The sequence below is a fragment of the Ailuropoda melanoleuca genome, chromosome 16 (assembly GCF_002007445.2).
Source record: "Ailuropoda melanoleuca isolate Jingjing chromosome 16, ASM200744v2, whole genome shotgun sequence".
In the NCBI taxonomy this organism is placed as follows: Eukaryota; Metazoa; Chordata; class Mammalia; order Carnivora; family Ursidae; genus Ailuropoda; species Ailuropoda melanoleuca.
This window is the reverse complement of record NC_048233.1, coordinates 30,966,256-30,981,745: the sequence shown is the minus strand read 5'-3', so window position 1 is coordinate 30,981,745 and position 15,490 is coordinate 30,966,256. Positions and strand designations below refer to the sequence as shown.

At 34.1% G+C, this 15,490-nt stretch overlaps 1 protein-coding gene across 1 annotated transcript in view; it reads left to right on the top strand.

Annotated features, from left to right (window-relative positions):
• The window catches only part of ABCD2 (ATP binding cassette subfamily D member 2), a 63,730-nt gene extending 48,478 nt beyond the window's left edge, over positions 1-15,252 (top strand). The window contains exons 8-10 of the mRNA XM_034646376.1: positions 686-770; positions 7,238-7,363; positions 12,208-15,252. Coding sequence (XP_034502267.1) covers positions 686-770; positions 7,238-7,363; positions 12,208-12,427 — 431 coding nt within the window. The 3' untranslated portion in view covers positions 12,428-15,252. The remainder of the gene's footprint in view (positions 1-685; positions 771-7,237; positions 7,364-12,207) is intronic.
• The last annotated feature ends 238 nt before the right edge of the window (positions 15,253-15,490 follow it).

Here is a 15,490-nt window from a genome sequence, read left to right as displayed (position 1 = left end):
AGCCGAAGGCAGACACTTAACCGCTGTGCCACCCAGGCGCCCCTGATTTTTTAAAAATAGAAGGCTTGCTTTTTGTATAAATATCCAACAGAAAGTCAGTAGTTAAGATGTGAGAAGTGGTGTGAAGGTAGACCTACATGTAAATCCTAGCTCTGATCTCTAGCTGTGTAAACTTAGACTCGTCAACTACTCTGTGGATTTCAATTTACCCACTTATAAAATGCAACCAATAAGATGGAGCTCATAAGGTCGAATAGATGATGAGAAAATTCATAGAAAGTACCAGGCACATGGAAGCCATTTAAGTTAGTTTCTGCCTTACTCTTTGTAGACTTTGCAATAGGCCTGTGTAAATTGTTGGTCTTTTCTCCAACCTCCCTTCAAAATAAGTACAAATATACCAACTTTTTAGAGATATTCATAAACAAACAAATTTTAAAAGTGGCCATATTTAGAATTCTTAGGACATGTTTTATCAGTATAAGGAATTATTACCATTAAAAAATATGAAATCTAAAAGAAAATGCTTATAAATGAGGCTGTCTAGTTTATCCGAGCATATATTCTATAAAATTCCAGGTCCTTTGTGTTAATAATGTAAACGTGCCAGAAATCAATTGTCAAAGGTAAAAACAGTAACAATTAAACAAATGCCTTATAAAAATATATATTGTATATTTTTAAGGATGGGATGCTGTTATGGACTGGAAAGATGTTCTGTCAGGAGGAGAAAAGCAAAGAATGGGTATGGCTCGCATGTTTTATCATAGGTAAGTATCCATTATTGTAACTAAATAAATCTTTGGGCAGGATTCAATCTCCTCATCTTTAGTTTAAAAATATCTTCCTGGGGGCACCTGGGTGGCTCAGTTGTTAAGCATCTGCCTTCGGCTCAGGTCATGATCCCAGGGTCCTGAGATTGAGCCCCGCGTTGGGCTCCCTGCTCAACGGGAAGCCTACTTCTCCCACTCCCACTCCCACTCCCACTGCTTGTGTTCCCTCTCTCGCTCTGCCTCTGTCAAATAAATAAAATCTTTAAAAAATAAAAATAGGAAAAATAAAAATATCTTCCTGGGGGATGGAGGGATGGGCAAAATGGGTGAAAGAGAGTGGGAGATACAGGCTTCAAATAATGGAATGAAAAATCACAGAAAAAAAGGCACAGTATAAGGAATATAGTCAATGATACTGTAATAGTGTTGTCTGGTGACAGATGCAACTACATTTGCAGAGAACATAGCCCAATGTATAAACTTGTCCTATCACTATGTTGTACACCTGAAACTAACGTAACACTGTGTGTCAACTACATGCAAATAAAAGAGAAAGAAAGAAAAAAAAGAAAAAACTAATGCTTAAAATTTACAGGTTTAAATTTTTTTTTCATGTTTTGGAAATCTCCCGGTACTTTTTTTCTATTTCTTAGGTTGAGTAATGTTAGATGACAAAATTAAATTTTCATATATCCTAAGTTTGAAATAATTATTACTAATTTTATTTTATTTTATTTTTTTGAAGATTTTATTTATTAATTTGACAGAGAGAAACAGCCAGCGAGAGAGGGAACACAAGCAGGGGGAGTGGGAGAGGAAGAAGCAGGCTCCCAGTGGAGGAGCCTGATGTGGGGCTCTATCCCAGAACACTGGGATCACGCCCTAAGCTGAAGGCAGACGCTTAACGACTGCGCCACCCAGGCACCCCTAATTATTACTAATTTTAAAATGTGATGAATACATAGCTACTATTATACTGTGGTGAACACAGTAGGTAGGCATTCAATACTGCTTCTGAATTAAATTAGTAAATTCAAACTAAATTAACTTTTCAAGTACTAAGTAGCCTATTAAGCTTAGTAGTGTTCTCCTCCTTAAAAATCAGACGCTTATCTAATGCAAAAAGGAACGAGCCAGAGTAAGTCTTAATGGACTCAGAAAAAGAGAGATTCGGGAAATAATTTTTCTCGATAAAACTTTTCCTTTGCAATCAGCTTCAAGGATACCAAGTACAAGAAACTGGAAAGAAATATTAATGCTAATCTGAAAAATTCTTCTTATTTGTCCTATTCTTCTCTGAGAAAGATCCCTCTATCTCTGTCTGTCTGTCCCCCTGTATTTTTCTCTTAATCTTAGGCTTCTGGCCATGTGAATCGGAGTTGAATGCAAAGCAAGAGGCTATCATGTTACTCCGTTTTAATAAACAATCTTGGGAAAAAAGACCAAGAGTTATGTACATGAATGCCTACATGGCACAGTTTATGGTTGTAAACTGGGGCAGATGTGACACTTTAAAGGAGATACAGTAGAAGCAGTAATACTTTTGTAGGGAACTTTAAAAAACTGATAAAAGGAGCAAAAATATATATACATCAAGGAAGCATCATTAAATACTTAACAACTAGTTAGCCCACACTTAGTAATCAGTTGGCTATCATTTAAAAAAAAAACCTTTTATTATGGGAAAAAACATCAAAGAGAAAATTGTAAATTTGAATCCCAAGTTCTGACCACACCAATTCACCAAGTATAACATATTACCACACTTAATTTATCTATTTTTTTTAAATTCTGAAGCGTTTTAAAGCAAATCCCAAATAGCGTGGCATTTTTTCCCTAAAAAACTGTGGCATCAAGACAATATAAGAATATTTTCTTTCATAATAACAACCATAATCATAACTAATAAAATTGATAAAAATTAAAATCATCTAATACCAGGTCATACTCAAAGTTTCACTAATTGTATCAAAAATATTTTTTTTATACTTGGTTTGTTCAAACATACTGAATTTTGTTGTTATATTTTTTAATCATTTTTAAAATAAAGTCTCTGCTACTTTGTGCCCCCCTCCCCCAAGTTCCAAACTTGGATATCATTGATTTGCTAAAGAAACAGGGTTAGAGATAGACAACAAACTGAGGGTTGATGGAGGGAAGTGAATGGGGGATGAGTTAAATAAGTAATGGGTATCATCACTTGTTGTGATAGCTGAATGTTGTATGTAAATGAAGAATCACTGAATTCTACTCCTGAAACCAACATTGCACCGTATGTTAACTGGAATTTATATTTAAAAATAAAAGAAGATATAAGAAAAAAAAAAAGAAATAGTTGTCCCATAAGATTGTTGTTCATTCTAGATCTGATTACTTCCTCACTGAATCTTTTACCTCTTCCTTTAAACTCCTATTTTTCTTGTAAACTAGAAATTAGAGTTAAAATCTTAATTATATTTAAGGTTAGCCTTTTTAATAAGAATATAACATACATTTATCATTGAAAAAGGAAAATATTAAATAATTTTATTAAAATATAATTATATGTTCATTTCATAAAAGTAGAAAATTTAGGTATGTAAAAAAATCTATTATCTCATTACCTATGTTAAATAACAAAAATTCAACCAAGTAAATTTTAAAGAAACAATTGGCTTTATTGAACAATTCATGAATAAGACAGCATCCCATTTAGCAAGTAGAGAAAAGCTCCAGAAGGCTGCAGAAAGGGAATCATTTTTAAAAGCAGGACAAGGAAGTCATGAACAAACTCACTCCTATGGGGAAACTAAAGGGTCTTACTAGGTGGATTACCTTACCAATGCTGACCAGGAAATTCTAGATTGACCAGTTAAGATTACATTCCTGGGGAAGGTTGAACCTGCAATTAGGTTAGATATTAAGCCCCAGTTTGGTGACATGCACCTAGCACAAGTAACTCTATTTTGGGTCTGTATGTAGTGTTTAGCTGGAGTTTTTTTAATGAGAAAAACTATTGTATTAATAACATGGTATCTTGGAATTTAAGACACAAACAGAGGAACATAGGGGAAGGGATGGAAAAATAAAATAAGATAAAAACAGAGAGGAAGGCAAACCATAAGAGAATACGGAATAAACTGAGAGTTACTGGAGGGGCTGTGGGTGGGGGGATGGAGTAATTGGGTGATGGACATTAGGAGGGCACTTGATGGAATGAGCACTGGGTGTTATATGCAACTGATGAATCACTAAATTCTACCCCTGAAACTAATAATACACTATATGTTAACTAAGTTGAATTAAGTAAAAAAATTAAAAAGAAAAAGAAAAAATAACATGGTATTTATAATAATGTTCACGGTTAGCTCAAGCATATGGTAAGCTAATTTGCATCGACATGGACAGAGCTAGAGAGTATTATGCTAAGCAAAATAAGTCAGTCAGAGAAAGACAAATACCATATGATTTCTCTCATGTGGAATTTAAGAAACAAAACACTGGGTGATGAGCACTGGGGGTTATATGCAAATGATCAATAACTGAACTCTATATCTGAAATTAATGATGTACTATAGGTTGGCTAATTAAATTTAAATAATAAAAAAGAGAAACAAAACAGATGAGCAAAGGGAAAAAAAGAGAGAAAAAGAGACAAACCAAGAAACAGACTCTTAACTATAGAGAACAAAGTGATGGTTACCATAGAAGAGGTGGGTGGGGGCATGGGTGAACTAGGTGATGGGATTAAGGGGTGCATTTATTGTGATGAGCAATGGGAGTTGTATGTAAGTGTTGAATCACTACATTGTACACCTGAAACTAATATCATACTGTATGTTAACTAACTAGAATTTTTTAAAACTTTATAAAAATAGAATATGGTGAGCTAAAAAATTACAAACCAAAATTTGCTAACTCAGAATTTTTAGTGCAGTGTATTTTAGAATGCCCCTTTCTCAGATGATGTGAGATTCAAGAGTAAACTTTACTGTTTGACATTTATGACCAGCTGTTACCCACTATCACCCTGAATCTGTTTGAGCCTTATCCATAAATATTCAGTAATATGATCTCCAGCATAGTTAGTGAAATATAATATGATGGAATGTGACCATAAATTTCTCACTCTATCAGTGTGTTAATAAAATAAACCCTGTAACAAAGAGCAAGAGGCATTAATCTCAACCCAAAGAGATTTTTAAGTACTTGTAACTTGAAATAAACAGTTGATACTTGGTATGTAAAATATTTTGGATACAACGTGAGACTAAATAAATATCAAGTTACAAGCATACCAATAGAAAGAAAATTTAGTGACCTATAGAAAGATCCGTGAAGATGAGCAAGTTGTTGACAAGCAGAATCTGCTGAGAAAAAACAAAATGAAATAGAAATTTTAAACCCAGTGAAAGGAAAGTAAAATAATGAGGAACTGCCCTCGCTCATTCTCAAAGGATTAACAACAAGAGCTGAATTACAGTATGAAAGACCTGAGCTAGCTAAAATGGAGAATTTTGGCAGGGATTATTAAGTATCATGGTAGTATACTCTTTTTGAGAGGATTTTAATTTTAATGTTTAAAGAATGATCAGAAAATTTCTGTCCTAGCGGGAATAAAGTAGAGCCTTCACAAAGGTCCCTCTTCTGATGCTACACCAAGAGAAAAAGAAAAAGAAAGGAAAATCAGAGAAACAATATTATCTAATGTTTTACTTAGTTATATCAGCCCAGATTCCAACTATTGCTTAGTGTAAGTACACACACACACACACACACACACACACACACACACACACACCAGTTCTGCCAACAAAACAAAAGTATGGGACCTATCCTGCATCTACTAGCCTAAGGATTACCATGACGACTGAGTGTAAGACATATACTTTATTTCTGATTTTAAGATGGCATCTCTTCTCTGTTTAGCTCAAAGCACTCTGAAAAATGACACAGTATAATAAATAACTAAATTACTAGAAAGAGATTAACACAGAAAAAGAAAAATTTATCCCAAATTACTTTTTTCTTTCCCTTTATCTACTTAAAAAAATTATCCACAGCACAGTAACCAACTCTGAGACAAAGAAGTAATGTTTAATATTTAAACAGAGCAGTAACCAAAAGCCAAGCAGCACTATTTCTGTTGATATTATGGGGAATCTCCAGCCATCTTTCAGTTCTTCGAACGGAGAGCAGTTATTAAAGTCAAATGGGGTATTAAAGCTCCCTCCACTCCTGCATCTATTAGCCTTGACTACCCCCTCGAATAGGTAACAGGATCCTATTCATAAACAAATCCAGCTTATAAAAACAATTTGAAGTGCTAAATAAGTGTGCTGAAGGAGCAATTATTACTGGCTTTAATGTTTATGTTTTCATTGCCATTTATTTTTAAAGATCAGAGTATCTTCATGGAGGAAATTGTCCTAATAAATACTTCTTACTAATTTTCAGCTCTGAAATAAATAATAAATGACAGTGTATGAATAAATGACAGTGCATGAGTTGACCTTTGGTCCCATTAGCAAAGCTAAGTCATGTTGCTGAGTACCAAATATGTACCTAAAGTGCAGATAGGCTTGAATGAAGACAGGGAAAGGAAAAAAAGAAAGATGGGGGTGGGGGGGGGTGGCGTGAGAGGAAAGGAAGAGAATAAACAGAAGGAAACGGTAGCAAATGTTGGGTGCCTCTGACAGTAGTAGACAGTCATTTCCAAAGTAAAAATTGAGCTAGAAAAATAACTTACTGAGTATAATCAGAAAAATATTTACCGATTTTTTTCCCCTTAAGAATTTGATTGCGAAGCATGGTCTCTGTTACTGGGTTAAATGCCTACTCTAAATTTGTCAGGTTAGGCATACTACTTTTGTGGAATCTTGTAGCAACGAAATTCCATTAATCACGTTTTGGTACTTACATTGTTGATAAAGTTATCTTCTCAATAAATCTTTGCTAACAGGGCTTTTGGCCTCTTTGATAATTAGCTCCTGTAATGTATTTTTCATGTAATTAGTCAGAACCTGTTACCAGGAATGAACTTGCCTTCTGTGGGAAAATGCACTCAGTGACCTGCCTCATCTTTCCTATGTCTCATACCCATGAGTCACCATTTGCATAACAATAAAGCTTATTGTATAGTGAGCAGGCATCAGGAAATCTATTTAAAATTGCAGAAGAATATAATATTCTAATCCAAAGAGGGAGGATGACTGCTGTTTTGCATTATCATTTATCACTTTTAATAATGTCATATACTCTTTTGCTCCTTTAAGAAAGTCAACATTGCGGGGCACTTGGCTGGCTCAGTCGGTAGAACACATGACTCCTGATCTTGGAGCTGTGAGTTCAGCCACCATGTTGGGTATACGGCGTACTTAAAAAATAAATTAATGAAGTTAACATTGCAACTCGTATTGTCCGTGTAAAGATTTATAATTCAAATGGGAAAATCATTCATTTATTTGTGTTTATTTTTTTTCAAGACCAAAATATGCATTGCTGGATGAATGTACCAGTGCTGTCAGCATTGATGTTGAAGGAAAGATATTTCAGGCTGCAAAAGGGGCCGGGATTTCCTTACTATCTATTACACACAGGCCTTCTCTATGGTGAGTGTTTCCAATGTTAATTTGCAATAGATGGTTTTTCTTTGTATCACTCAGAGAATAACGTTGCCTACACTTTCATTATAGAGCATAGGATATTTCACTTATTTTCTACCTATATTTCTGTTAAATTGCACACTAGTAGTGTAGATACCCTAAACCTAACATTATAAGATTAATCGGGTATTTGAAAATGGTTATCACATTCCAAAAATTCTGAAAAGAAATAGAAAAATCCAGTGATTTTTTTTAACTGAAAATATTCATAATGTGTAGCATGTACTGGGAAAAATATTATTATGTAATCTTATATCATCTTTTTAGCCCTTTTTTTCAAAATCCAGGAAAAAAATTCCAAAATTTAATATTCTCCCGAATGATTAAGTTGGAGAAAAACAGGGGGGGAAAAAGCTTTTTTGGAGGGAGGGGTTTTGTTTTAAGGAAAAATGAATGAAAATGTTTTCTAAATAACATCTCATTAAACTCAATGGGATTTCCCTTATTTTAAAAAAATGATAACACTATTTTTACCATTTCCTTACTTTTCTACTGATTCATCACCATAGTAATAGTTGCTATTGCAGACTTAGCACCTATCCTGTTCCAGGTTCATTTAAGTCTCATAACAACCCTATATTGAGTATAGGTAGTCTAATTATTCCCATTTTACGGATGAAGAAACTGAGAACTAGAAAAATGAGTAAAGTAACTTCCATGATCACACCCTCTATACTATAGTACGCTGCTCTACTTATTATAAGGAACTCAAAATGCTCTGTATATGTAAGCCATAAAAACACTTGTTCATTCATAGTACACTCCACTACTTGGATATTTGTTTAATCAGTCAAAATCTTCTCCTTTGGTATATTAGTAACTACAGTGGACTCTATACACATTAGCCTCCTATTTCCCAAGGGACAGAAAGGACTTCTCTCTCTCTAGCAGGTGACTCATCCCATTCTATGCCAAAGCTGTTATCATGTACATGACTTCAAACCTAGGCTGAGTAACAAGCTTTATTTAAGTTAATCCCAGAAGCCCTTCTAGACTTTTCACTGTATAGAGAATGTTTACTTTAAAATTATGAGTTAACTGAGTATGCAATTCAGATCAGGCTTTCATTGTTGAACACTCTTTGATTCTGTTCTACTTCTATTGAGAAGATAATAATCTATTTTTACTCTTCATTTAAACATTCAAATTTTTCATAATTTTTTTTCCCTCAGAGAGGTGACCTGAAAAGAGAACATTTCATGAAGTGACCTTTTCTATAGAAATTTGTGGTTGGTCTCTCTGTCATTAAGAACTAATTGGCATCTGGGGTGATAAGACCTGACTTACTAATCTCTCCAGAAGCAGTCTGGATCTAGTCCAGGATGAGTACATGGCAATGAGTGTGAGTCCTCTGACTTTTCCCTGGAGAAAACCAACAGGAACTGGATCTTTACGACACATGACATATGTCTATAAATCCCTGAATCGGTGATGACATAGAATCATGCCAGAAGAATGGACTTGTCATTTCCAGGCATGCTTCCTAATTGATCACATGTTGGCATAACATGGAGTTATGTCTTAGTTCTGGTGCTTTTTCTGACCTTATCAATGGATTTATTATGCTATTCTGTCATTCAGTTCCCTATTCAAGTAGCCTAAAGAGTCATTGGAAGCATATTCAGCCATTTTTTTTTCTCTCAATTGAGGGAACAAATAGGTTTTTGTTGTTGTTGGGTTTTTAAAGATTTTATTTAGAGCAGTTTTTACGGTCACAGAAATATTGAGAGGAAGGAACAGAAATATCCCATATGATCTGCCCCAACACATGCATAGCCGTATTATCAACATTCTCCACTAGAGTGATACATTTGTTAAAATTGATAAATCTACATTGAACCATCGTTATGACCCAAAGTCCATAATTTACACTAGGGTTCACTCTTGGCAGTGTACAATCTATGGGTTTGGACAAATTTATAGTTGCATATATCCATCATTACAACATTGTACAGAGTATTTTTACTGTTCTAAAAATTCTCCATGCTCTTCCTAGTCATTCCTCTCTTCCCTCAAGCCCTAGAAACCACAATATTTAATGTCTCCATAGTTTTGCCTTTTTCAGAATGTCATATAGCTGGACTCATGCAGTATCTAGCCTTTTCAGTTTGGCTTCTTCACTTAGTAATATTCATTTAAATTTTTTCCATGTCTTTTCAAGGCTTAATAGCTCATTTCTTTTTAGCACTGAATAATATTCCTTGTTTAGATGTAGACAGTTTATTTATCCATTCACCTACTGAAGGACATCTTGGTTGCTTCCAGTTTGGGCAATTATAAATGAACCCACTAGAAACATTCATATAAAGGTTTTTTGGTAGACACAAATTTTCTCAACTCCTTTGGGTAAATATCAAGGAGTGCAATTGCTGGATCATATGGTAAGAGTATGTTTAGTTTTGTAAGAAACTGCAAAATTGTCTACCCGAGTGGCTGTATCATTTTGGATTCCCACCAGCAATGAGTAAGAGTTTCTGTGGCTCCACAGTCTTGTTGGCATTTGGTGTTATCAGCATACTGGATTTTTGGCCATTCTAATAGGTGTATAGAGGACAAATAATTTTTAAAGCAAATAACAAAATCTGTAATTCTATGCCTTTTAACAAGAAAAATGTGTTTTTAATTGCAGCTATTCATACCACATTTTCCCATAAAACTAAAAATCATGTTACTTCTGCATTACGAATTAATTTAGACATTATAGGTTGAAGAAATCTATAATTTATGATTAGCCTTTCTCCTTAGATGAAATTCTTATTTTCCCTGAAAAGATTTCAGGAGAGAGAAAAAAAATGTATTATATTTTCCCCATGACAGCAAAGGGATAATTGTTGATTATAAAGATTAAAATCAATATCAGTATACAAAGAGCTCAAAAATTATAGAAGCTTATTAAATTATTTGATTCCTGGATAGAATTATAGCTTTATAACTACCACTTTCCTATGCTTGATCCTATTAGTGCAGGAAGTCTACAGATTATTTCCAACGAGCCTCAGTTAATATAGTAGTTTCCTTTAAAATCCTCTAAGGCAAACCCTGAAATGTTATTTTAGCCCATTATATAGACATACCTTTGAATCTCAGGTCATGAAACACCCATACATATTCTTCCTCCCATGTAGAAATCAAATAATGCTGTGGGACTGGAGTGACGAGTCAAACCTTCATTATACATTGAAGATAGAGGTTGCCCAAGATCAGAACTATTCTAAAACTGCTCCCAGTTGTAATCCAACATTAGGAAAGCCCAAGAATATTAAAAACAAGATCATTAATCTCTGTCATATGTTATCAAACACATGAACTTTCAACCTTCAGCTTGAGAGTGATTTTTACTCTTTTAGATACAGTTTAACACAGGTTAGTTTCTCCCTCTTATAGCATGATCCATCCAATCAAAATGAGATGAAACCAGAGGTTTTCAGTTGATGAACAGATAAACAAAGTGTGCAAAATCATGCAGTGGAATATTATTCAGCCATAAAAATGAGGGAAGTACAAATACATGCTACAGCTAGATGAACTTTGAAATTGTTTTAAGTGAAAGTAGTCACAAAAAGCCACATATTATATGATTATATATATATGAAATGTCTAGAAGAGACAAATCCAGAGAGACAGAAAGGAAACTGATGATTGGCAGGGACTGAGCAGAAGGGGGTGGGGGGAGGGACTGCTAAAAGGTATGGTGTTTCTTTTGGGGATAAAGAAAATATTCTGGAATTGGATAGTAGTGATGGTTACATGAGATTGTGAATCAACTAAAAGTCACTGAGTTTTACACTTAAAAGAATGAGTTTATGGTATGTGAATTCTATCCCAAGTTTAAAAAAGGAAGTAGAGCTACTTAAAATAAGCTCACTGATCATAGTAAATAATGACAGGTGAGAGCTTAAAAGGGATCAAGAAGCAAGAAGAACTATAGGAAAAGACAGGAAAACTGGGGACACGTAGGAACATGGTTCACTTCAGCATAGTGACAAAATGGAGGGACTCAGCCATGCAAGGTCAACTCTGCTAGCATTACTCTCTCCACATATCGCCCACAAATCCCAGAAACCAGAGTGACTTTAGCCTCTCTTTAAGACAAGATGGATTGTCTCCTGTCTCATCAATAAAATAATCTCTTTCCCTCTCTGAAGTTTCTAATTATGAACCAGAGCCTTGAGAAAGGAGATCAAATTATATGGAGGCATGGAAATATCTTTAAAAGATTTTTATCAAAGAGTTCATTTTTAAAAAGTGTTTTAAAACTTTTTTTTTTCTTTTTTAATATGTTCCACACCCAGCATGTTACCCACAACCCCGAGATCAAGACCCAAGCTTAGATCAAGAGTCTGGCGCTCAACTGACTGAGCCACCCAGGCACCCTTTGTATATCCTTTATTTTTCTTAGTTTTTTTTTTTTCCTGTATAACCTTTAAAATTTTTACTTTCTTTCCTCAGCTTCCTTTCCTTACTCCCATTCTAACTAAGCTTTGATATTTATTCAGGAGTCATACTGGGTTTGAAGATAAATTAAATAGATACAAACAGCATGTCTTCCTTAGTAATTCATATATATTCAGAATATAAAAGAAACTTAATATAAGCAATAGGATTTCCAAGAGATTGAAGACTTTTGGAGTTAAAAAAAATCAATATTCAACCTCTTGAGGGTTCTTGAAAATCAAATGTAAAATAGGCCCCTTTCTTAAAATTTGCCTTTGAATATCAATTGGAATGATAAACCTAAAATGGCTTTTCATGATTATTGCTAATAATATTATTTCATTTTAATTATGCAGGAAATACCACACTCATTTATTACAGTTTGATGGTGAAGGAGGTTGGAGCTTTGAACAACTGGATACTGCTATCCGTTTAACACTGAGCGAAGAAAAACAAAAGCTAGAATCTCAGCTAGCTGGAATTCCCAAAATGCAGCAGAGACTCAATGAACTATGTAAAATTCTGGGAGAAGACTCAGTGCTGAAAACAATAAAAAATGAAGATGAGACATCCTAATTTGTTTTGACATGTTTAAGAGTTAATTTTTAGGTAAAAACTCAGAGTCTGTTACAGTGCATGCATTGTGTTTAAGCAAAGCACAGAGAAAAAAAGAAAGTAAGAAATGATTTATAAAATTTTAGCATCAAGGAAATATATGATCTGACTTTTCAGAAGAAAATAAACAAACGCATTATGTGAGATTAGTCCTTTTGGTTTATACTAATTCCTAATGAAAGCTTAATTCACCTGTCAAACAGGATTTCCTAGGTGAATTTATGAAGAATACCAGATTTACTATGTGTATGTGACATGTCTGAAGTTCTTAACAAACATGGGAGACATCTTGAAAATGGAACAACTTAAGAACAGCATATGGTTTGAAACCAGGTGCATAAAATTAGAAGTTTGAGTAACATTTCAGTCCATTTATGGTTATTAGGTTTAATAAGTAGAATTCATGTGCATCATTACTCGTGGTCAACTAAAACCCTGTATACAAAATAGCTGACAGTTTGATAAATAATTTCAATATGAAAAAAATTATTTTAATGGCAGTGGTTGAAAGAAAGAAGCATGGCTATACATGTATAAAATGCCATATTTTAAAATTTTAGATTTTGAGCATCTTACTATGGGCACATAGCAAATTAGTTTTAATGAGAATCTTACATATTTGTTAATAAACTTGCTCATTTTCAGAAGAGAATTGCCAATACAGAAAAGGAGCATCCAAACAATGTATGTCTCACCCTGTTACTTTGCTTGGCAGCGTTATCTACTGCAACTTCTGTCTAGAAATACTCAGCCTGTTTTTGTGCTCAAAGCAGGAGTCCACCACATTTTTAAATAGCAGTGCTATAATAGAATATAGGGATTCTCAAAATCACAGTAGTAATAATGTGCAATGAAATAGCACTTTATATACAATCCTCGTTTATATCATTTCATTTTAATTCTTGTGGCAATCTTTTGAGGCAACTATTACTTACCTTGTTTGCTTTTGAGAAAACTGACACTCAGACTTGCCTTAATTATGCAATTTATTTAGGGACAGATCCAAGGATCAAATGAATTTCTCCTGATTCCTTGATTCAGTACTATTTCCACTTTCCACTATCATCCTTGAAATCTAACTGTTGAAAAGGAAATAAATATGGTAATGTTAGTGATATTATTATTTGTTATTGTTTACAAGATGTGGAAATTAAATACAAAGTGGAAAGATCATTGGTTTGTGGTTTAAGATGAGCCAAGAAAGTTAGCAAATTTTTCAGGAACTATGCACTCATACTCAATATTAATGTACCTCTATAGCCAGGAATCAGAAGGGAAATTCATTGTGTTATAGGTAAATTTCATATTTATTGAACATAATGAAAAAGAATCTGCATGAAATAGCCCATATAAAAGAAATCTTATCTATTCATGTGCCCTGATGTTGGAAGTAGACAGGCCAGAACTGGCATTTTAATCTCCCACTGCCTAGGCCACCATGTGGTTAGGCCAGGAAAAATAAGAATGATCGGTTGTTAGTGGTTTGGGATTTTATTTACATATTTAGACACAACCATAAAGATGCTAAGTCAGTGATTCTGACTTCTTCATGTGGTAGAGTACCTGAACTCATTCACGATGACTGTAGCTGTTCTAGCATGACATTTTCACATTTTCAATTCTGCCATGCTAATTAAGACATCCTTAGTTATTGGTAAGTGTAACCATCTTACATGAAGGAATGTGGTATAAAATCATAATCAGTACATCTGTCTAGGTTTTGCTGTTAGTATCTCTAGGTTCTTGTATTCTCTTGCCAGTTACTGCTACTTCCTATTAGAAAATTGAGGCAGGTGGTGAAGGTTTAAAAAAATGTGTGGAGCCAAAACTTAAACTTGATAATGATCATCCATTAATCTTAACTTCTATATTAGTCGTTATTCAGTTTATGCTGCTGTAGGGAACAATCTGAGGCAAGTGTCTTAAGTTAACTTTTAGGTACAAGAAGAAAATGAAAAGTCCTCATTTGAAACATGTGCATAATTTCCATGCCTTCATTTTCACAATTTGAAAAATAAAGCATTTAGGAGCAGATATATTTTGTTTTGACACCTAGAAATGAATGCCAAAACAAATATTAGATTTGTAATTAGCCCTTATTTGGTATATCCTACCCATGAGCTGAAGTAAATAAGATTCATTATTTATAATGTACAGGACTCGAGGATGTTTAAAATTCTGTACTAAAACTGTACACACTGTAATTTAAATGTTACAGTTCTAAGAAAAACATGTTTTACACGAGGTTTTTTGTGCCTATTTTCTGAATTTTCATCAAGGACCAGTATCCTCTAACTTGGAGGAGAAAAAAATCTGTGATTTCAATTTGTATTGATGTACCATGTAACTATTTCCAAAATGGTTCAATGAGTATACCATATTTTATTATCCTTATAATTATATTTTATGAAAAACATGAACAAGATTGAGAAACTAAAGAGCCTTCTTTGGATACAGCAAAGGGTACATGAGGAAAGGAAAAAGAAAATATTTCAATTTTCAAAGTACTTTTACCATGTTATCTATTTGCCCAAACTTTTGACTTCTGGGATTTTTTGGTGTTTTGTCAAAGAAACCTGTAAGTTTATGGAGCTTAGATTTGTAAATGGGCACTTTCTGGCTAACTTTGAACTTGGAAATAAGTTGCATTCTTTGAAAATGTTGCATTTTATTTCTCCAACATGTAGTGTTAGGCCAAGCATGAGTCTAAAATAGTGTGCGTTCTTGTAAACACGATATTGTTTTAAAAAATCCCTCTCCAGGGGCACCCGGGTGGCTCAGTCAGTTAAGCGTCTGCCTTCAGCTCAGGTCATGATCCTAGGGTCCTGGGATCGAGTCCCACATTGGGCTCCCTGCTCCGTGGGGAGTCTGCTTCTCTCTCAATCCCTCTCCCCATTCGTGATCTCTCTCTCACGCTCTCTCTCTCTCTCTCTCAAATAAATAAATTAAATCTTTTTAAAAAAATTCCTTTCCTGGAATCTCAAGGAAAATGACATATCCTGATATTCAATGTAAGTTTACATT